Below are 23,285 nucleotides of genomic sequence, written 5' to 3'. Positions count from 1 at the left end.
GTATGTAGATACACACTGTTGCAAGGACAGTGACTGCTCACCTTGAGTTCTATAAGGAAAACACAAGTAAAAAAAGTAACATTTTCAAACCTGCTTAATCCAATTAATTGTTATGAAGAACCAGAACCTATTCCAGGAGCACCTGACAGAAGGCACAGAATAACCTTTCAGGACCCATTCAATCAGACAATCCCATCCACACATAAAGAGGACAAATTTAGAGTTACCGGTTCACCTAACACATACAGGTACTGTATATCTGTGGAATAAGAGAGGAAACCTAAATTTCTGGAGAAACAGCCATACTGACATGGACAGAATTTTAAAACTCCATGCAGAAAGCAAAATGTGTTGAGCAGCACTTAATGTAATAGAAATATACATTACAAGTAAGAGAAATAATAGAATTAAAGGTTTTTGCACTCCAAAACACTAAATGTGCTTAGCTGATGTATTGTATAGTAAAACAATTCTAGAACAATAATTTAATGGAACACTGTTGTTAAATTTGGAAAGTACAGTAAGTGGTGGAATACACAAATTGTGCAGTCTATTGCAATACATGTTTTTGAAATAGTAAATGCTCCACATTACCGCAAAATTAATTTTACCCAGCTGTTAAAGACTTGCCATTGCATTAATAAAATTAAACCAAATGTAACTAATAAAAAAACATCAAAGATACAGTTTAAGCAATATAAGTTTTGTGAATTTGGCTGATATAAGCACTACTGTAAACTTTATGTGTAGGCAATTGAAATTCAGAAATACAGGTTGATATGCAGCTGTTACTATACTATGGACAAAGAGTAAGATTTAAAATGTTTATTGACCATCATAATAGGTGAAGATGAACAGAGACATAATACATAAATTTCTGAGGTTGAAATACCTTCATTTAGATTGCCAATAACAGCTTGTTTCTTAAGAAAATCATTGCAGAGCTTCTTGCTAAGTCCAAAAGCTATCATATTATGTGTAAAGGTTCTGAAAAGAATAAAATACAATAAAAATAAATTATTTTCATTTACATATGTTCATTATTAAAAATACTTTAATTATAAACATAAATGTTTAATACTGTACTTAGATTATAATGATTCAGAGGTATAAGGTCACAATATTACCAAAGATCTCAAGGTTATTCATTCACAGATTTAATATCCAAATGTTATGAATAAGTCAATGGAATCATTGGAACAATGTTAATTAAAAACAGGGAAAACAATTCTGGAACTAAATCTGTTATCCTACTTAAACTGTTATTCTGCTTATTAAATAGAACAGTTTAAAAGAATAAATTTGATTAGCCAGACTTTCTTTGAATTGGACAGCTGCAATACATGCAGTCTTTGTGCTTTTGTTAATGTAAATTAATGTAATTAATTTCATTAAGTTGCATGTGATTTGTAAATTTTATACTTTTAAATTTGCACTAATATCAGTACTGATATTAGTTATCAGTATTAAGATTTTGCTTCATTTAAAGTACTTATGTCAACCTAAGAATGCTGGCTTTAAAATTAATAACAACCATATTCTCAGGACAAGCTACTTTTACTTTTGTTTTTCATTTCAGTTACTTGCTCTATGGGTGTCTTTGATGTGGTGCAGGATAGAGCAAATCCTAGTTCGGCTACTTCTTAAAAATTAGAGTACACTAGAAACATAAGGCAAACCTAGCTTTTTTTTGTTTTTTTTAACTCATTTTATAAATTCTAATGAAAATGTATCAATTAAAGTCCTAAATTCATGAACACTTCCCCACTTAAACAGATTATGAACTACTGGCATCCTTGATAAATAAAACATAAAATAAAATAACAATTAGTATAAAATAAAAAGCAAACTATTGACTTTTAAAATTCAATTATTTCAAAACATTTATAGATAAGTAATACAACATTTATTTTTACAAAAAAAAAAGTAATCAACATTATTGGATGGATAAAAGCAAAAAAATATGTTTCCTATAATATTTAATTAAAGTCTCTAAATTACATTGGCAGGAATGTTTTAAAACTCTACAATGTACATTATTTTCAGATCCCTGATTATAGACCCTGATAGGTCTATTCTTATACACTGCACTATTCAATTCAGACCAGGGGCCTCATGCATAACGCATGACGTAAGCACAAAAGCGGAAATGTGCCTACACACAAAAAAATCCAGATGCATAAATCTGTGCGAACATCAGCTTCCACGTTCTTCCACTACATAAATCCCGGTCAGCATGAAAATTAACTCACGTGCACGCGCCTGCAGTCCCACCCCAACTCCTCCCAGAATTACGCCTCTTTGAATAGGCAAATCAATATAAATAGCCCTTAAGCTCAATGGCAAAAGTCCGAGGAAAAATAGAAGAATTTAAGCGAATACCAAGTGGAGGCAAGGAAAAACTTACTATTTGTTGACTTAAACAGTGGTATAAACAACAAAAGGAAGTTGATCGAGTGACATAGCGTGTCGGAGAAACTCGAAAGCTCAAGTTCAGAAACTCGCATAGAGCCCGACAAAAAAAAAGAAGTTATCAGATATCAAAGTCGCCGTCAAAAGGCGAGTCGTAGCCCACCGCCTGAGTGTCATATGAAAGCTTATTAGGGTACAGAGAAGAAAAAAAAAGGCACACAGTGTGAAAAAAGCTTGAAATGTCAACTTTAATCTCGAAATTTCCACTTTAGTCACGTAGTTTATTTTGTCATTAAAGTAGAACATCATAAACTTCATCTTAAAATTGTAACTGTACAACTGTAACTAAAGTAGCACGTTAAATGCTTTGTTTTGTATTTGATCTTCTATGTGCTTGAATCACTGCATGCTTCCAGGCTTTCTCTTCCTCCAGCAGGACACAGAATCCATTACATTCGTAATATTACAGCTCTCTGAATAATTAAAATACGTGATATCATTTTCATGATGATATGAATTAAAGCATGTTATTAAACATGGGAACACGGTGGCGCAGTGATTGTTCATGTCTCACACAAGATGCTTGCTGTGCCGTGTGCGACCTTCGATGAAATACTTTATTGTAGCAGTACTGTCTCTTTCAGACGTACTAACCCCCAATTCCTGTCCTTACTTTCTCCAAATACCCAATCGCCACACAATCAGCTCTGTAATAGACGTTAAGCCATCTATAAGCTTAGAACGCCGATTCCTCAAAACTTTTAAGGAACATTGAAATATTTTCGTAATGTTTAATTATTCTATCCATCTATCCTTCCAGTGTCGTGCCAGCCACAGCAAGAATACAGTGCGAGGCAAGAACAATCCGTGAATGAAGCTCCAGCTCCTCGCTAGCGCTGCAGCACCATGTAGTTAAAGTTAAAGTTTGATCTGTATAATATAATAAACATATTTTGCAGCATTTCATCTTAAAAATCATCATATGTAAATTCCTTGCTTTATAAAGTGGCTCAGGTTGTGCAATGTTATAACTGTATCGTAAGTTTACAGTGAGGTAACTGTACTTATAAACAGTTGTACAAACAGTTCTACATGGAGCAATTGATGGACTGATTGAGTGCATTTATAGTTATTGGGATGAAACTGTTTGTGAACCGCGAGGCCAGTACAGGAAAGACTCTGAAGCGTTTGTCGTATGAGAGCAGTTCAAATAGCAAATGGCTGAGGCAGCGTGTGCTTGATGTTGTATATCGATAATTCTCTTTCCGATCAGCTGCTGTATAGCTGTGATTCACACTCAGATACAGTGATATAAATACTCTTGAGTGGTGCAGTGAGAGTAATATGGAAAAAGATGATGCGCTGTGGCAACCCCTAACGGGAGCAGCTGAAAGAAGAAGAAGAAGGTGCAGTGAGAGTAACAACGCTAAACCAGTTATGGTATTTGGAATAGTTTGACCATTCTGTGGACCATTATATTGTTACAGGTTAATTACAATCAGATGCATTAAACTAATAAACAATATGCGGTTAATTTCAGTGTATTTATAAAGCCGCATCAGGGATGTGGATCTAAAAAGGAAACGGTAACCACACAGAAACAGTAGCACTGCTTTGACGCTGGGTGCCGCCAGTCTGCAAAACCAAGCGGAGAACTTGCGTACGACAGGTTAGGAGCTACCGTGGAAATGTGCATGGCTTTACGCCAAGTTTGAGTTTTATACATCACGATTTGAACGTGGAAACGTTCTTACGCAACATTTTTGTGCATACAAACCGTTTATACATGAGGCCCCAGATTATTTTAGTTAATTTCAATGAAGACGACCACTGTAAAAATACACATCTTGTTTTCAATCAGCCACTACTTTGTGATTCTGAAGCTTATTTAATAGATTCATTTTTCAAAATACAGTGCCTTCAGACTCCTTCACTATTCACACATTTTAAACCAGAATTTTAGGAAGTTTTGCAAATTTATTAAAATTGATAAAATCCTGTTTTTACTTTGTGAATCTGTAGTATTGAGTATTATTTGATAAGGGAAAAAAAATAATTTAAACAATTTTAGCATAAGGCTACAACCTAACAAAATGTGTAAAAAGTTTAGGGGTCTAAACACTTTCTGAAGGCTCTGCAGTTTTTCTTTAATTAAAAAGCAAGAGATCTAATAAAAATGACATATACATTCTTGAAATAAAAAACATACTGCATTACCTATTATTTATACAGCTTTGTGTATGAAGTGTGTCAATTATCCTTGAACTCCTTGTGTTTATATTTCTATGTGTGTTTAAACAGTGTATGTTATATAAAATCCACTTGTATAGTGTTGCACAATTGCCTACTGAAATTTTTTGAACCATCATGGATACCGTTTACATGTATCTTTACACTGTAATGCTGTAATTTAAATGATTATCTGAAGATCCAAGCAGAGAGAACAGTTTAGCGAGAAAAAATAGGATGACTATAAAATGGCAGTTATAAAAACAAACAAACAAAAACTTCAAGCCTTGGAGTTTTTGAATAACTAAAACAAAGATGGAACACTAAATGAAAGAATTCAGAGAAATCCACCAGATGGAGTCTTTAATGACAATAAACAAAATAATCCATTTCTCACAGGCATGTTTGAATTAAAAAGAAATGCATTGAAAGAAAATTGGAAATCATCAGAAATTTACAGCATAATGTCATACATGTGTATTTTAAACAAATTTAACAACCTTTCAATAAAATACATTGCTAAACAGAAAGCAATACACTGCAACACTGACACACTGTGTATGAGGTTTTCTTTATATGCCTCTTCCTCATTATCATTGTGGTAGTGAACTACTGAGGTGTACTTTTTAGCAAAAAGACTTGCATGTTGATAAAGCTCAGACTAGGCCAAGTCACACCGTTCTTTGCTCACAACAGGTTTCCCAATCTCATTTCCCTCAATCAGCAGTGCAAAGACAAAAATCTAAAAATGAAAAGTGAATATATTGTATATGCAAAGAAAACAAACATAAATAACAGCAAGTATTCAGCAAATAAACAAACAAATAAATAAATACATACATACATAAATAAAAATTTACATACAGAAGAAAATTGCCCTCCCTTATTTACTCAGCCAAAATACATTACATACAATACACACAAAAAAAAATCCCCCAAATAAACATGACATACAATTCAAACAAAAATATAATAATACAACACACACAAAGTCCAAACTGGAACTTTTTTGGGAGCTCCATCTGCCTTTATTTATTTTTGGAGGAAATTTGACACAAGTTTAGATTCTAGTCATTGTACCACTGTGAACAGTATTCTACTTTGCTCTTCTTAAGGATCACCATTTCCATTGTTGCTGCATTTAACATCAGAGCCTGAAGTACGCTTTCAGTGCTCAGGTAGACTCTTCACTTTGAAGGGAGTGCTGTTTACTTATTCTGGTTGTGACTGTTCATACTGCTGGTGTTTTCTTTCTTATTCATTTTCCAGACTACACATTTATTGTCTTGTTTGGATTGTACACTTTCTTCAATGCTCATTGGTTCCTAGACCAGGGAACTTTACCAGTGGTTTTGTTTATTGCAACAGTGTTTGTTTTAAATTTATTATAAAGATAGTTCATGTATTTCTTTTACCTAAATATACTGTGATTTTGGATTTGTGCACTATTTTTGGACTGATTGTTGTTTAGGTGGTGACATGTAGTGAACTACGGCTGGCAGGGCATTAATCATCACACACAACATCTTAGTGGTCTACAGGTTTGAAATATATGCCTGCTGCATAATTTTGGTGACCCAGGTAGGAACAAGGGCATCATAATTTATATTTCATTGGAGTCCATCACCTTTGGGAGAGAACATGTCTGGTGAGAACTTGACCTAAAGTGAGCTTGAGCGTAGTGAAAGGCATATATGCGGGTGACAGTTGGCGAGGCCATACCACATAACAGTCATAGGCTCTTGTGGTGTAGAGGAAGCCACAAGCCTAAATTTTTTGTGAATCTCGACTTCTAAGAGTCTAGAGCAACAGAAAAACAGATAGTGATATGCTTGGCTTAAACTGATGATGTGTCTTGGTAGACTAAACGCCTGAATGAACCATCTGGTTGGAAACTTTTGGTGATAAAACTGTTCAACAGATTTAAGGCACTGTTGCCATTTGGCTAAATGAAGAGACTCTATGGGTAGCATATTTATGAAGTCTTTTACCCAATGCACCCAGTGCCTGGAAGCCTGGATTTAAATACAAATTAAACAGGTACAAAATAGCTTGTATGCCCTTCTACAGCTGCTTAGACATACTCCTGTGGTGGGAGTATTTGTATTCAATACCAATACTAGTGAAATTTCAAAATACTCAATAACTTTGACACCACAACTAAAAAACAAAATCTTATTTGACAGCTTTTAATTAAAAGTGCCTCCATTATTTAAGTAAACAGTGGTGTTTGTGTGTGGGTATGTGTTTTCTCCCTGTTATGAAATGGCATTCTGTCTAAGGATTGTACCTACCTGGCTTCATGATTTCTTTTAAAGGCTCCAGCTGTCCAGTAAATCCTGCCATGGATAAGCAGGTATGGATGATGGATGGATGAATGTATAATATAAAATACATAAATACTAATAGTAACAGAAGCTTTAAAATAGTGGTACATCTACCAAATTCTTCTAGATACATAATTTAAGTAAACTAGTATTGGTATATATCAAAATACAATGCAGAGTATCATTTTAACTTGCGGTATACATGGGGAATCAAGTGTAACAACAAATGGGGTGATTTCATAATCTGTGAGGGATTTCAGCATAGGACTAAGAATACCATCATCATGGGTTGTCTGATTTGTCTTATCATGGGTACATACCAAATTTATTCTCTGAAATTTTATCACCAGTAACTGAAAATACTGCTTATAATAAATACCAAAAATAAAAAAATCAAACATATCTGTACTGCTGATTTAGTAAATTCCTAAATAATTCAGGAAATTTACATTTAAAGCTGTTTTATAACAAAATTCTTTTAAAATGTGGTTTATCAGAAAATCACACTGTTAGGTTTATAACATTTACTATTGTACTCGCAGTTGGGAGTCCCGCATTCACTTCCCAGGTCCTCCCTGTGTGGAGTTTGCATGTTCTCCCCGTGTCTGCGTGGGTTTCCCCCAGGTGCTACGGTTTCCTCCCACAGTCCAAACACATGCAGGTTAGGTGGATTGGCGATTCTAAATTGGCCCTAGTGTGTGCTTGGTGTGTGTGTCCTGTGGTTGGCACCCTGCCTGGGATTGGTTCCTGCCTTGCACCCTGTGTTGGCTGGGATTGGCTCCAGCAGACCCCTGTAACCCTGTGTTCAGATTCAGTGGGTTGGAAAATGGATGGATGGATGGATAATTGCATCAAGAGCTGGTTAAAATACTTGCTAAACAGTAATATTTAACAGAAAAATCTCTCTTGTTTCATTTATTCCAAACTTTAAGACTTCCTATGTAAAATCAAACTTGTCAGTTTAATATTAATCCATTATTCCATGTGGTCATGTGATTTTGGATTTGTGCACCATTTTTGGACTGATTGTTGTTTAGGTGGTGACATGTAGTGAACTATGGCTGGCAGGGCATTAATCACAACACACAACATCTTAGTGGTCTACAGGTTTGATATTTGCATCATTAGCTGGTTAAAATACTTGCTAAACAGTAATATTTAACAGAAAAATCTCTCTTTTTTCATCTATTCCAAAATTTAAGACTTCCTATGTAAAATCAAATTTGTCAGTTTAATATTAATCGATTATTCCATGTTGCATGTGGTCCTGTGTTCCATGTGGTCATGTTTTACTAACATGCTGGAATTCTATGAAGAAGTAACAAAAGGGTATGATCAAAGTGCATCTTATGAAATTATTTGTCTGGACTTTCAGAAAACAAATGATAAGGTGCCACATGAGACGTTGAGCAGCAAACTAAAAGAAGTGGGAGCTCAGGGTGATGTTTTCAGATGGGTGCAGAATTGTCTCAGACACAGGAAGCAGAGGGTGATGGTGCGACGAACCTTATCAGAATTGGCTGATGTTAAGAGTGGTGTTCCACAGGGTTCAGTGCTAGGGCCACTGCTATTTTTAATATATATATAAATGATTTGGATAGGAATAGAAGTAACAAGCTGGTTAAGTTTGCAAGTGATACCAAGATATGTGTATTGGCAGATAATCTGGAATCCATTAAATCATTACAGAGGGACTTGGACAGCATACAGGTTTGGGCAGATTTGTGGCAGATGAAGTTTAATGTCAGTAAATGTTATTAAGTATGACGCATAGGAAGTAAATATATTAGGTTTGAATATACAGTAATCCCTCCTCCATCGCGGGGGTTGCGTTCCAGAGCTACCCGCGAAATAAGAAAATCCGCGAAGTAGAAACCATATGTTTATATGGTTATTTTTATATTGTCATGCTTGGGTCACAGATTTGCGTAGAAACACAGGAGGTTGTAGAGAGACAGGAACGTTATTCAAACACTGCAAACAAACATTTGTCTCTTTTTCAAAAGTTTAAACTGTGCTCCATGACAAGACAGAGATGACAGTTCCGTCTCACAATTAAAAGAATGCAAACATATCTTCCTCTTCAAAGGAGTGCGCATCAGGAGCAGATGTCAGAGAGATAGAGAAGAGCAAACAAATCAATAGGGCTGTTTAGCTTTTAAGTATGCAAAGCACCGCGGCACAAAGCTGTTGAAGGCGGCAGCTCACACCCTCTCCGTCAGGAGCAGAAAGACAGAGAGAGACAGAGAGAGACAGAGTTTGTTTTTCAATCAAAAATCAATACGTGCCCTTCGAGCTTTTAAGTATGCGAAGCACCGTGCAGCATGTCGTTTCAGGAAGCAGCTGCACAAAAGATAGCAACGTGAAGATAATCTTTCAGCATTTTTAGACGAGCGTCCGTATCGTCTAGGTGTGCGAACAGCCCCCCTGCTCAATCCCCCTACGTCAGGATCAGAGAAAGTCAGCGCAAGAGAGAGAGAAAAGTAAACTGGGTAGCTTCTCAGCCATCTGCCAATAGCGTCCCTTGTATGAAATCAACTGGGCAAACCAACTGAGGAAGCATGTACCAGAAATTAAAAGACCCATTGTCCGCAGAAATCCGCGAACCAGCAAAAAATCCGCAATATATATTTAAATATGCTTACATATAAAATCCGCGATGGAGTGAAGCCGCGAAAGGCAAAGCGCGATATAGCGAGGGATCACTGTACAATGGGAGGTCTGAAAATCGATAGTACACCTTATGTGAAGGATTTAGGAGTCGTAGTGGACTCTATGCTATCAATTTACAGACAGTGTTTAGAAGCCATTCTGTGCAGAGTACAAGTACAAGGAGGTTATACTAAAGCTTTATAATGCACTGGTGGGGCCTCATCTAGAGTACAGTGTACAGTTTTGGTCTCCAGGTTACAAAAAGGCATAGCTGTGCTAGAACAGGTGTAGAGAAGAGCAACTAGGCCCATTCCAGGGCTACAGGGCATGAGTTATGAAGAAAGACTAAAAGAGCTCAGCCTTTTCAGTTTAAGCAAAAGAAGATTAAGAGGAGACATGATTGAAGTGCTTAAAATTATGAAGGGAATTAGTACAGTGGATCAAGACTTTTTTTTTTAAATAAGCTCATCAAGAACAAGGACAAAGTTGGAAACTTGTTAAGGCTAAATTTTACACAAACAATAGTTACCGTTTCTTTACACAGAGAAAGAACCACAGATACTTGGAATAAGCTACCAAGTAGCAAGGTAGACAAAAGACTTTAGGGACTTTCAAAACTAGACTTGATGTTTTTCTAGAAGAATTAAGTGGATAGCACTGGCAAGCTTTGTTGGGCTGAATGGCCTATTCTCATCTAGACTACTCTAATGTTCTAATTTCAGAACTCCTGTAAAGCAGGCTTTATAGTGTTGTTTTCAAGGTGTCATACATGAGTTGTCAGACTTTGTTATTACTCATGCCTGTGTACAAACTCAGAATTAGACGATTACTGGACTTACATTACCTGTAGTTAATTACTCATAACTGAGAGACTGCATTACATTCACCAATGTACCATTCACATATGACAAATGTGCTTTCACTATATTCATCAAATTTTAAGAGTTATGAACCATTAGTTTACCTTCAAGAACTATATAAATTACACACATTTAGCATTTCCACATTCATATTCAGGCATGAAGTATGCTACTTTTGACGTCCTGGTGCAGTATATGTAATATTAATAGGGAGAGTTGCTTTGAGCTGTGAAGTACTGAAACATTAAACATTTTATTTTGGTTTTAACAACTGAAACAGCTTATTTCATTGCCAGTTTAGAAAAGCCAAATAGCCAAATAGTTTGGAACTTGCCTCAGATTTTAATTATTATCACAGCCAGTGTGCTAGTGTACACTACATGCATAATTGTGGGTGTGTGCAAGATTCCCCCCATACTGTATACACCATTTAGATAACAGAAAAGTTCCTTGGACTGACATCTGTAGGCATTTTCATTATGATCAAAAAATAAGTGCAAGACCTTCATTCCCTTGTGGGGACTATGCAGGGCACTAATGACTAATCTCATCCTCATTTAATTTCCCTAATTCAAAAGTGTGACATTACAATTTAAACAATCTCAACTCAAACCTTACCTGCCACATTCTGACATCTTCAAAGCAAATATGAGTCTATTCCTGAAATAACTCCATAATACGATAAAAGTAACAATAATGAAAGCTTATGTATGTGTGTTTTGACTGTTTTAAGTAATAATAAGTACAATTCCCGCAATTGCGTCCTGATATACTCCAACCTCAAACACAAAGTACTTTCAAACATGACTTCTGCTGTTTTTCATTTTGACATGTGTTAATGTGGTGTTGTAGAATCATTGGTATTGACTTGATTGCAACGTATCAGTATCAGTGACATCCCTAATCTGTTGTTGCACCATGTACTGAGCCTGCAGACAAGGTGATATGTTTATTAAGTTAGATCTTCTGAATGTTGCAGAGCTGACAGGTCTCCTTAAAGAAGAAAGCTGGGTACCCACTGAGACAGGAGTAGGATATAGTGATCCATTGTTCTGGGAAGTGCTGCCATGTAGCACACAACCAGCATACTGGTGTAAATGAAGGTCTTTATGGTGCAAACTACTTTTCCTCTTTTAGTCATACGAGTACAAATGCACAGTATCCAAGGCAAGGCAGTTATAGACACTGGCAGCACTTTTACCCATAGGAAGTACAGCATTTGGGAAAGTTAAAACTCTCTAATGAGCCGCTAAGCAATTGTGCTAACGTAAAATTCTTCTTGGATGACAAAATCTGTCCTGTATGAAAGGTATGTTTCCAATAAGCTCTGCCTGCATGATTCTCACTTGGAATTCAAGGCACATGTTCTTAAAGATGAACACATCATTAGTATTATTATTATTATTTATTATCATAAAGATAGAAATGCAAAGATCTGCATTGGCTTAACTACAGTGCATCCGAAAAGTATCCACAGTGCATCACTTTTTCCACATTTTGTTATGATATAGCCTTATTCCAAAATGGATTAAATTCATTTTTTTCCTCAGAATTCTACACACAACACCCCATAATGACAATGTGAAAAAAGTTTACTTGAGGTTTTTGCAAATTTATTAAAAATAAAAAAACTGAGAAATCACATGTCCATAAGTAGTCACAGCCTTTGTTCAATACTTTGTCGATGCACCTTTGGCAGCAATTACAGCCTCAAGTCTTTCTGAATATGATGCCACAAGCTTGGCACACCTATCCTTGGCCAGTTTCGCCTATTCCTCTTTGCAGCACCTCTCAAGCTCCATCAGGTTGGATGGGAAGCGTCGGTGCACAGCCATTTTAAGATCCCTCCAGAGATGTTCAATCGGATTCAAGTCTGGGCTTTGGCTGGGCCACTCAAGGACATTCACAGAGTTATCCTGAAGCCACTCCTTTGATATCTTGGCTGTGAGCTTAGGGTCGTTGTCCTGCTTAAAGATGAACCGTCGCCCCAGTCTGAGGTCAAGAGTGCTCTGGAGCAGGTTTTCCTCCAGGATGTCTCTGTACATTGCCGCAGTCATCTTTCCCTTTATCCTGACTAGTCTCCCAGTTCCTGCCGCTGAAAAACATCCCCACAGCATGATGCTGCCACCACCATGCTTCACTGTAGGGATGGTGCCAGGTTTCCTCCAAACGTGATGCCTGGCATTCACACCAAAGAGTTCAATCTTTGTCTCATCAGACCAGAGAATTTTCTTTCTCATGGTCTGAGAGTCCTTCAGGTGCCTTTTGGCAAACTCCAGGCGGGCTGCCATGTGCCTTTTACTAAGGAGTGGCTTCCGTCTGGCCACTCTACCATACAGGCCTGATTGGTGGATTGCTGCAGAGATGGTTGTCCTTCAGGAAGGTTCTCCTCTCTCCACAGAGGACCTCTGGAGCTCTGACAGAGTGATCATTGGGTTCTTGGTCACCTCCCTGACTAAGGCCCTTCTCCCCTGATCGCTCAGTTTAGATGGCCGTCAGCTCTAGGAAGAGTCCTGGTGGTTTCAAACTTCTTCCGCTTACAGATGATAGAGGCCACTGTGCTCATTGGGACCTTCAAAGCAGCAGAAATTTTTCTGTAACCTTCCCCAGATTTGTGCCTCGAGACAATCCTGTCTCGGAGGTCTACAGACAATTCCTTTGACTTCATGCTTGGTTTGTGCTCTGACATGAACTGCCAACTGTGGGACCTTATATAGACAGGTGTGTGCCTTTCCAGATCATGTCCAATCAACTGAATTTACCACAGGTGGACTCCAATTAAGCTGCAGAAACATCTCAAGGATGATCAGGGGAAACAGGATGCACCTGAGCTCAATTTTGAGCTTCATGGCAAAGGCTGTGAATACTTATGTACATGTGCTTTCTCAATTTTTTTTATTTTTAATAAATTTGCAAAAATCTCAAGTAAACTTTTTTCACGTTGTCATTATGGGGTGTTGTGTGTAGAATTCTGAGGAAAAAAATGAATTTAATCTATTTTGGAATAAGGCTGTAACATAACAAAATGTGGAAAAAGCGATGCACTGTGAATACTTTCCGGATGCACTGTAGAGTTACTACTTTGCAAATGGATGATAAGCTTGGGCTGGTCAAGAAGAGTATTGTTGAACTGTCAGATATTGTTCAGCCCTTACTTAAGGAGTGGTTTTGTGGATGGCAAAACCGAGATATACTGAACTGGTATGTCACAATATCTATACTAATCATAGGTTTATAGAGTCATTATTGTCACATGTACAAAGAGTGAAATTTTTACTTCCGTTTGCAAATCAGCACTTGGACTTTCACTTTACATTAATTTTTTTTTTTTAATATGGAGCTGTGGGGTATTTAAATGCATTTGATTAAAATTTTTTATTTCAAGAAGTATAATAAAAAAACATAACAGCAAGCCTCAAAGATCACCCTTAATGGTGTTGTTACTATAAAGGTAAGGAGCAATAAAGATTCTGCAAAGAAATGAGCAATGGGTTTAAAGAAAAAGAAACAAAATATCGTAACAATTTGTAACATATAATGTATTAATAAACTGTAATAAGTTGTAATACTGGACTGGACTGATGAAAAGACTCACCCCAGCTGACCAAATGTAATGTTTTCATTAAACCTTAGACTGTCGTCCTTCTCTTCCTGTGTCATATGACACCACTTCTCTCTAAAAATGAAAAGAATTGATGGTAAAATACAACCATTTCTAATTTATTTGTACAGAGTAGTACAGGCACCATTTAACAAAATCATTGTTAATAAAAAGAATACCTTCATCATTCCCCCACACAAACTGCAATGGTTAAAAACAATACAGTACAATTTCAATACTTATTTATGCACTATTTTTAACCTTTAAATGTTACCACAAGTAATACACAATTAATAGGTGTATGCTTTCTTTTCAAATCAAGAAATATCGCCATATTTCACAAGATAAAGAAATAAATTCCAAACATTTTATAAAATTATAGATTTTTGGTAACACTTTAATTTAGGTACTGAAAAAATGCATATACCGTATTACTGATTTACTATTATGTAACAAGACCTTAACATAAACTGCTCTGGGTCTTCATAACACAAATAGTCAGTAAAGTGTTTATTCCTCTCTGCACTGTGACCTACTAACAAAAGTTCTCTTTGGAATGGTCCAAGATGGCTTAACTGAGATGCATTTCTCTTGATATTGCATAATTAGTATAAGACTTATGAATCCTTCATATTAAAAAGTAATTTTACCATCAAATAAATGTGCAATGACTTCACAGAGATGAATAACCTATCTATTGATCTTTTATAAATGTTATGAAACCAAAAGAAGCCTTTGTCAACATCTTGTTAAATAAAAGTAAAGGAGCAGTAGATTCATTTTTGCAGTACCAAAGCTAAAGTGCTACCAAAAACATTTACCAGATTTTTTAAAAATAAAAACTGAATACGCAAGAGAATTAGTGGACTTCTGACATAATATCAAAAATATGTTTGAATCAAACAATATATGAACAATCAGCTCAGCAGATTGCAACTAGAAAACATGAACATCCATAGATAGTAGTCAGAGTCATCCTAACAGAATTTTGGGCAAACAATACAAATTATTACTTGACACATTTATGTTTTTTTAATTCCCCATTGGTTAAGTCTTAAAAATAATTACAATAAATATCAAAGAAACTTGCACAAACATATGGCATATAACCATGGCAAAATGTAAATGGTGTTATGATTTATTTGTTATCAGCGAAACTCCAATTTTTACATTTTTGTAATGAATAAGCAATTATAAAAAAAGACATTTTTATAATGTTGTATTTTTAGATATGTTGTACATTAATAATTTAAGCAGCTTGATCTTCTATTCAGTGTGCAAAGTCTTAGTAAATCATGCTCATGTAATGAAATGAAAAACACTCTGCAGCTTAACTTAAGCAATGACATAGCTGGTGATCTGCACTCTGTGCCAAAAATGAAAATAGTTAAGGCTGTGCCAAAATCAGTCTAACACTCGTGTTAGCTGATGATTAATTGTATAAGTGAACGGTGAAGTGAATAACATTAATTACCTCCTTACAATGACACCAGTCAAAAGTTGGGATTCTTTAGGCAGCAATTAAACAGTCAGTTCTTGAAGGTGATGTGTTGGAAGCAGAAAAAATGGACAAGCATAAGGATCTGAGTGACTTTGACAAGGGCCAGATTGTGATGGCTAGATGACTGGGTCAAAGCATCTCCAAAATGGAAGGTCTTCTGGGATGTTCCCAGTAGGTTGTGTTAGTATCTACCAAAATCGGTCCAAGGAAGGACCAGTGAACCAGCGACAGGGTCATGGGTGTCATAAGCTAACTGATGTGTGTGGGGAGTGAAGGCTAGCCAGCCTGGTCTGATCCCACAGAAGAGCTACTATAGCACAAATTACTGAAAAATGTAATGTTGGTCATGAGAGAAAGGTGTCAGAACACATAGTTCATCGCAGCTTGCTGTGTATGGGGCTCATAGCTGCAGATTGGTCTGAGTTCCCATGCTGACTCCTGTACACCACTTAAAGTACCTACAATGGGCATGTGAACATCAGAACTGGATCATGGAGCAAAGGAAGAAGGTGGCCTGATCTAATGAATCACATTTTCTTTCACATCATGTCGGGGCCAGGAGCATGAGCATCAATTACTTGGGAAGGAGATGGCGGCAAGATATAGTTTGGGAAGAAGGCAATGCAGCGGATGCATTGTGATGATCTGGACAATGTTCTGCCGAGAAACCTTGGGTCCTGGAATTTATGTGGATGTTACTTTGACATGCACCACGTACTGTTGCACGCCATTTACACTACTTCATTGCAATGGTATTCCATGAGGATGACGGCCTCTTTCAGCAGGATAATGCACCCTGCCACACTGCAATAATTGTTCATGAATGGTTTGATGAACACGACAAATAGTTCAAAGTGTTGACTTGGCCCCCAAATTCTCCAGATCTCAATCTGATCGAGCATCTGTGGATTGTGCTGTAAAACAAAATCTGATCCATGGAGACCCCAACTTGAAACTTATAGAACTTAAAGTATCTGCTGCTAACATCTTGGTTCCAGATACTACAGAACTCTCTCGGAGGTCTTGTGGAGTCCATGCCTCAGCAGTTCAGAGCTTTTCTGACAGTACATGGAGACCTACACAATATTAAGCAGGTGGTTTTAATGTTTTGGATGATCGATGTATATTACTTATTTGTTTTCTTTACATCAAAAACATTCATACTTTGATTTTTAATTCACTTAATCGTAATTTCACTTGAAAGCTGCTGGATCCCATTCAGGCAGCATTAGCAAGAACCATCTAAGAATCCAACAAAATACCAATCGGTGGTCAAATTCAAGAACACAATTAAACTCATCCACTGGCATATAATATAACTTTTGCACTTAATGATTTATTGTGACATAAGCTCTTGTGTGTAGTAATGCTGTCAACTATTAACCAAGATTAAAATATTTAACACTGCAAATATCTAATGATATATCGATATGGGCTAAAATTAATGGGGCTACATGTATGTACCCCATATGATACTAACATGAATTTTTCAAAATAAATGAAATAAAAAATGTTTTATTAACATTTAATTCTCAGATACCGTAATTATAAAAGTTCAGTGGCAATTAAGTATTGAAGAAATACATCTGACAATGCCCAAAATTCCTCTCTTTTTTTAAATAAATAGGGCTTTATCTTGCTCCCTACCGCAAACTTTCACATCAAAAAAAGGCACATATGTGAATATTGCAACCAAAAGTAAAGATAGTTCTTATATAGTTCTTATGTGGTTCTATTTTATAGTGTGCCAAATTACTTCATTTCCCCCTGACAATATTTGATTCATATTTTTGTATTACTTATAATATCAGGAAATAAACCAAAATGAAACCAAACATTCAACTAAAACCTGAAGAGGGCATTTTGTATCAGGATCTCTGCAGCAGGTCTAACAAATTCTTGCATCACCATCTAAGGGGTGCATTTTAATTGAGATGCCACAGCTAAGAAAATTCAGAAGAAATGTATTTTGAAAGCAATGCACCATCAAAGAAGGAGAGAATCAGTTAATTTTGTTACGCAAGTACCAATAAAATGTCTTACTTCTAAATTCATACAGATGGTACAAGGCTAATAAAATCAGATACTTGCCATCAGCAATCTTAGTTGTCCACAAATGCAAACATATCACATGGTTCATTACAATTAAGTATAAAGTTGATTACAATTAAAAGACACTTTTACTCTACAGAAAATATTAACAGTCTTTAAAAATGACTCATGTAAATCGCCAGTGATACTAAAATTCATAGATATACACTATATTTAAAAAAAAAACAACTTTGTATTCATCACAGTTTCATTCATATTTCACAGCAGGTGCTAAAATCTTGAAGAAAGTCGGTACAGTGAATTGACAGACAGACCTCTTGTGTTTTTGCTCCCCAGCATTCCTCCTGGAGAGGCAGCAGGGCACAGGAAAACAAAAGGTTAAAAGATGCAAGTGAAAGACTAAAGAAAATGTGGATAAGAAGAACTCAGAAGTTGATGACAAACTATAAAGAAACTATAACTTATAAAGAAAAAAAACATGCAAACAGAAATTAAGGAATTTTCTAATGGATATAATGGCTTAATAATGACAGCTTAACCATTATAATTACATTATGCTTATTGATTTGCAGAAACTGAATTTTTAAAAAATATGACTTTAATTACTCAAGTATCAGCCATATTTACAGTGGTGGATATTTTTAAAGCTAGAAGCTGCGTAATTACAACCTGGACTACACAGAGGATTCAAAGATAATATGAATTTGATTGGGTACTTTATAAAATTCTTATTGTAATATTAAAATAACTGAAACAACTCACTTTTAATGATTTGATGTAATTTACTAACAATCAAAAGTCCAATGTGTGCAACAAAGGGTACAGCATTAGAAAAATGTATTAACCACTGCATGCAGTCAAAGAAAAATAATGTCATACAATTAACTTGTATTTACTGTTTAAATATTAAAAAATAGAATTTTACACTGCTTTAATTTAACCTCACACATGCTTTAATACTGTAAATTTAAGGAAGACTGCTGAGTTGTTCTAAGTAACACCTTCATAGGCAATGCCATTATATTATCTACCTGGTAGTAGGAGACCTCTTCCTTCTCTCACAGTGGACTGCGTCAAAAAAGGCAGCATTCCAGAACCGAAGTGTGTGCCTGTGTTTATTGACGGAAGAAAATGGAATTAATCCCATACAAAAATCTAGAAATTCACTGGGATCAAACTTCCCTTTACAGTCTCTTATAGTGGAAATGGGTAAATAGATTGGATAGAAAACATTATGTTTAACTAACAAAATATACTATACTACACAGAAAAGAGTGGTAAACAATAACAAAAACAATAAAATGATTATCCCCCAAACATTTCAAAGGTTCCTATACCTTATAATAGTTAACACATATTCAGACCTACAATATAATAGTCTCCTTTCAACTTGTCAGTTCAACTGAGACATGCTTTATTACTCAGAATTTATTATAAAATAACTGAGCTTGCTTAAAAAGACCAGCAGATGGCAGCTTACAACACCAATAGCTTCTGTACAGCACTCAGAATGACGCACTCACATAAAATTAAGCTGACACATTTCACATTTCATTCAAATTAAATAAACTGAAATATTTCACTTATGTCCACTAACATATTTTGAAGAACTACCAGAAATGTTTTTTAGGTATTTGTACAATTAAAGTTATTTTATTATGCTGGTATGATGTTACATTTTTGAGAAAATACTGTATATCCTCTTAATTACGTAAAACAATGCATTATTGCTTTCATTACCTATTATAGCTCATTTTAATTTAATTATCAAATATATTATCCAGAAAAAAACATATTTTTAATGCCAGTCTTTGATGATCCTTATTGCAAATAAATTAAATCAATATTGTTTTATTAGAATAGTGCCCGCTGACTTTCAAGTTAAAAATTAAATGAGTGTTTTTTTAATAAGGTAAAATTCTTGCACGTGTTCTACATACTAATAGTAAAACTCTTTTGGTTCTATTTATATTTATTTTTTTTTAATAATAATTGTTTGTAACATATAGTAAAGCTGCCTTCTTTCTGATATCAAACATAGTTGGTACCAATGTAGACCGAGTTCCTCCCCTGAATGCCTGCTAGTTATTAAGGAGTATAGTCTTGACACAAAAAAGAACTGAAGTATACAATCAACTACAGGAAATTGAGAAAAATACATCCATCTATTATCAGACTCACTTAATTCAGTTCAGGGTTGCAGGTGCCAGAACCTTTCCAAAAATAAAAGTAAAACCCAACACTGAGTGAGGTGCTAAAGCATTGCAGGAAAATGGAGATGGACTTACCAAAAGCAGTGAACAAAATTTTATGCCCTACACTGCACTTCATATGCAACTAAAAGTTAAATCAGTATATATCTGTATATATACATACCTGAATGATGCAGGAAAGTGAGATAATCATACTTCAAAATGAGAACTGAACTTTTAAATACTTTTCAAGTTGAAATTCTGTCAAGTACAGTGTGAGCCAAAAAGAAGTACAACATTTCAAACATTTATTAGACAAAAACATTAAAGATAAAATTATCATCCTACTACTTTACGCTGTAGGAAGATAGTTAAATAAATCAAGGTAAATAACATTCAATCTGACTTTTATATACAAAGTACAGTGACGGCACTTAGTACGCGAGTGACTCTCCACGCTAGTGTTTAGATCTGGATGGTGTATGTGCCCAAAAAAGAAGTCTGACTGCATTCTCGTACCATTGCTTGTGTACTGAAGTGTCAGCAGGCACCTTTCGTGTCATTACACATGTAATTTGTGAGCATGCCCTTGTCAATCAAACACAGGAAGCTCTGCAGTCTACTTGTGACTTTACGCTGTAGGAAGATAAGTATATAAATCAAGGTAAATAAAATTTGATCTGCCTTTTATATAAGTAACATATAAATGTTTCTTATGTAAAGACCATCACAAAACAATCACAAACTGGACTTTGCCCGATACGTTGGTGAGCTCTGTAAGCCGTGCCGCTTCGTTGAAGGACAGGTGTGGGGCAGACTGACTGGCAGGATGACGCTGGACCACTTGCTGCATCTAAATGGTGCCACCTTTCGCCTCTACGCCTGGTGCAGCTGCGTTGTTCTTGTATGTGAGTGAGTGTTTCTTGAGGGGAGTGCTTCTTTTTCTCTTTCTCTGATGTAGAACCCTCATCCTCATCTGAGTTTGCACCTCTGTTATAGCACATCTTTATTTGAAAACAGCAGTGCCAGATCGGGGCAAGCGTGAACGTGACTGAGAAAATAAAACTGAATAAAAAAAAAAAAACGCTAACCTTTACAAGTACAATACATTTACACCAGCTGTTACAGACTTAAATCAAATATGTTTTTATTGTATAATAGTAACAATAAGAGCTGCTCACTACTCAAAACATTTATTTTGGGACACGAGAAGGCTCGAACCCCCGACCTCTTGATTATGAGTCAGCAGTTCTTACTGCTTTACTACCAAAGAAGTCGAAGTACACTACCCCGAACTCTTTTTCTTCTGTTATAGTGAATATAAAAGCGCACTTTTTCTGTTATATTTGTACCTTTTGTGAAAGTGCTTATTTGATATTTGGACTTCAGTCTTCACACATTATACACTTCATGTCAAAATTTTGTGGTTAGCACTAAAACATGAAAAAAGTTTGTCTTTTAGGTATGTGTTCAATATTTCTTGCATTTCCTGTCATCCTACACTTACATAAATCTTTGTAGACATGGAACATACATGAAATGCATGTGTTCCAAATAACGATATATTATTTAGCCTATACAGCTCTAGGTACAACCTCACTCCCTGATAAACAAGGCTTGAGCTGGGAGAGCTTTTTGCCGTTCCTGTGATGATTTAGCAGGCTGCTTGCTGCTTGGGCTTATCGACACATTTACAAAAGAAAACACGCTGATGGAGAGGTGCAAACGGATTTAAGGTGGGCTGGGTTTACGAGTTTTTTTACAGGCTTTGGTAATTCTAGTGTTAACCAAAGCTTATGACCACAGGTGAGAGTAGGAACATAGATCGACTGGTAAATTAAGAGCTCCTTCTTCACCACTGTTGATTAGTATAATGACTGCATTATTACACTTGATCTGCCTGTCAATCTCACTATCTATTTTCAAAATAATCAACTGATAAAACAGGCAAGATAGTGAGGGAGCCAACAAAAGACCAAATAAGTCAGGGCCTCAAACTCCAACCAATTTCACTCCAACCAGCTGCTTAATGAGGTGCCAGATCTTGTTGTTAATTAAATCCGTTCTTTAATTCCATGGCTTGTTGCTGCTCTCGTGCTGCATTAGCAGACATTTCTGAAATTGTTGATTTTCTCTTTCTAACAGCACAGTTCTTTATTTTCAGATATTGTATGATAGACACCAGTTGTTTTGGCTCATTTTCTATCTCATTGTTTTTTGGCTGCTAATTAAGGAAAAAGAAACAATTAAGAAGTCTGAGTCTTCAAGAGCAAGTCAATTCAAATTAGTTGAAAAGAAGTTAATTATCAGCAAAAACAGGACACTCATTAAGAACAGGGTTAGAATTAAAACCTGTAGCCACGGTGGTCCTTCAGGACCAGAGTTGGTGACCCCTGTTCTAGAGCACGTACAATAGTTTTTGACTGAATGTATGCATACAATTCTCTGGTACTCAGAGATTTCAAAAACAATTAATATATCAGATGCAATGGAATTCCTGCTCAGATCTATATGACTTCATGTGCATCATCTTAGCATTAATAAATTAAACCTAAGCATTAAAGTAGAATCCAAAAGACTATGAAAATGGCAAACTCTAAGTCAGAGAAAGAGACACTTTCCATCTGTCTGTTCAAACTGGTCCAGATCTCACCCTAACTTGATTCTGAAACATTGTGAATAACAAACTACTTCTTGGTAACATACAAACCAGCTATCAAGTGTTCCCAGTGATATACAACTTTGTATTACCTTAAGTACTTTTCCTACTTTGAATCTAGCAATGGTGGGATATGCTCCAGCCCCCACAGCTGTGAGTTTTACTAAGTTTGAGAAAGTTCCTTTAGAAAACGAGTAGCAGTTAGTGCTGTCATTTCATAGCCTAAGTAGAATATGTTCAGATCCCAATCCAGGACAGTGTACATGTAGCATTTGTTTTATCTGTAACTGCCTAAGTTTTTATCCTTATATACATATAGGGTAGAACAGTTCCACAGTGATTAGCACTGGTGCCTTAGGAATTCAGTGTCTTAGGGTCAAATTCTGTGTGGAGTCTGCAGTTTTACACTTTATGCATGTTTTCTTTCCAGATACTCAGTTTTTCCTACCATGTTCCAAAGACAATCACGTTAGGTTAATTGGGGAGTCTATATTTTTTTTATGTCTATATGAATGTGTCTGTACTGTGGGCACCTTGGATTGCATCCAATCTTCCCAGAATAGGCTCAGGTCCACAATGACCCTGAAATGGATTGTGTGTTTGAAAATGTTACATCTATTTATTTGTAGTAAGAAGAAAACATTTTCACTATATATTTATCAGCCTTTATTACAAGGACAATCTTCAAACATTCTAAATCCATTGTTAACACAGCTACAGTAATAGGAAAAATAAATAATAAAATCTTTTAACTGTTTTTTTCACTATTACATTCCTCAACTTTTTTTTAAATTAAACTT

The 23,285-nt window shown here is 35.8% G+C and overlaps 1 protein-coding gene across 2 annotated transcripts in view; it reads right to left on the bottom strand.

Annotated features, from left to right (window-relative positions):
• The window catches only part of kiaa0513 (KIAA0513 ortholog), a 112,742-nt gene that overhangs the window by 5,378 nt on the left and 84,079 nt on the right, over positions 1 to 23,285 (bottom strand). Inside the window, exons 9-12 of one of the 2 annotated variants that reach the window (XM_028810149.2) lie at positions 18,666 to 18,743; positions 17,949 to 17,978; positions 14,076 to 14,156; positions 893 to 987 (exon numbers count right to left, since the gene is read on the bottom strand). In XM_028810149.2, coding sequence (XP_028665982.2) covers positions 893 to 987; positions 14,076 to 14,156; positions 17,949 to 17,978; positions 18,666 to 18,743 — 284 coding nt within the window. The remainder of the gene's footprint in view (positions 1 to 892; positions 988 to 14,075; positions 14,157 to 17,948; positions 17,979 to 18,665; positions 18,744 to 23,285) is intronic. The other variant, XM_028810150.2, reaches the window with a different exon arrangement.

This window comes from Erpetoichthys calabaricus, chromosome 9 (genome assembly GCF_900747795.2).
Source record: "Erpetoichthys calabaricus chromosome 9, fErpCal1.3, whole genome shotgun sequence".
In the NCBI taxonomy this organism is placed as follows: domain Eukaryota; kingdom Metazoa; phylum Chordata; class Cladistia; order Polypteriformes; family Polypteridae; genus Erpetoichthys; species Erpetoichthys calabaricus.
This window is presented reverse-complemented; position numbering and strand designations above follow the sequence as displayed.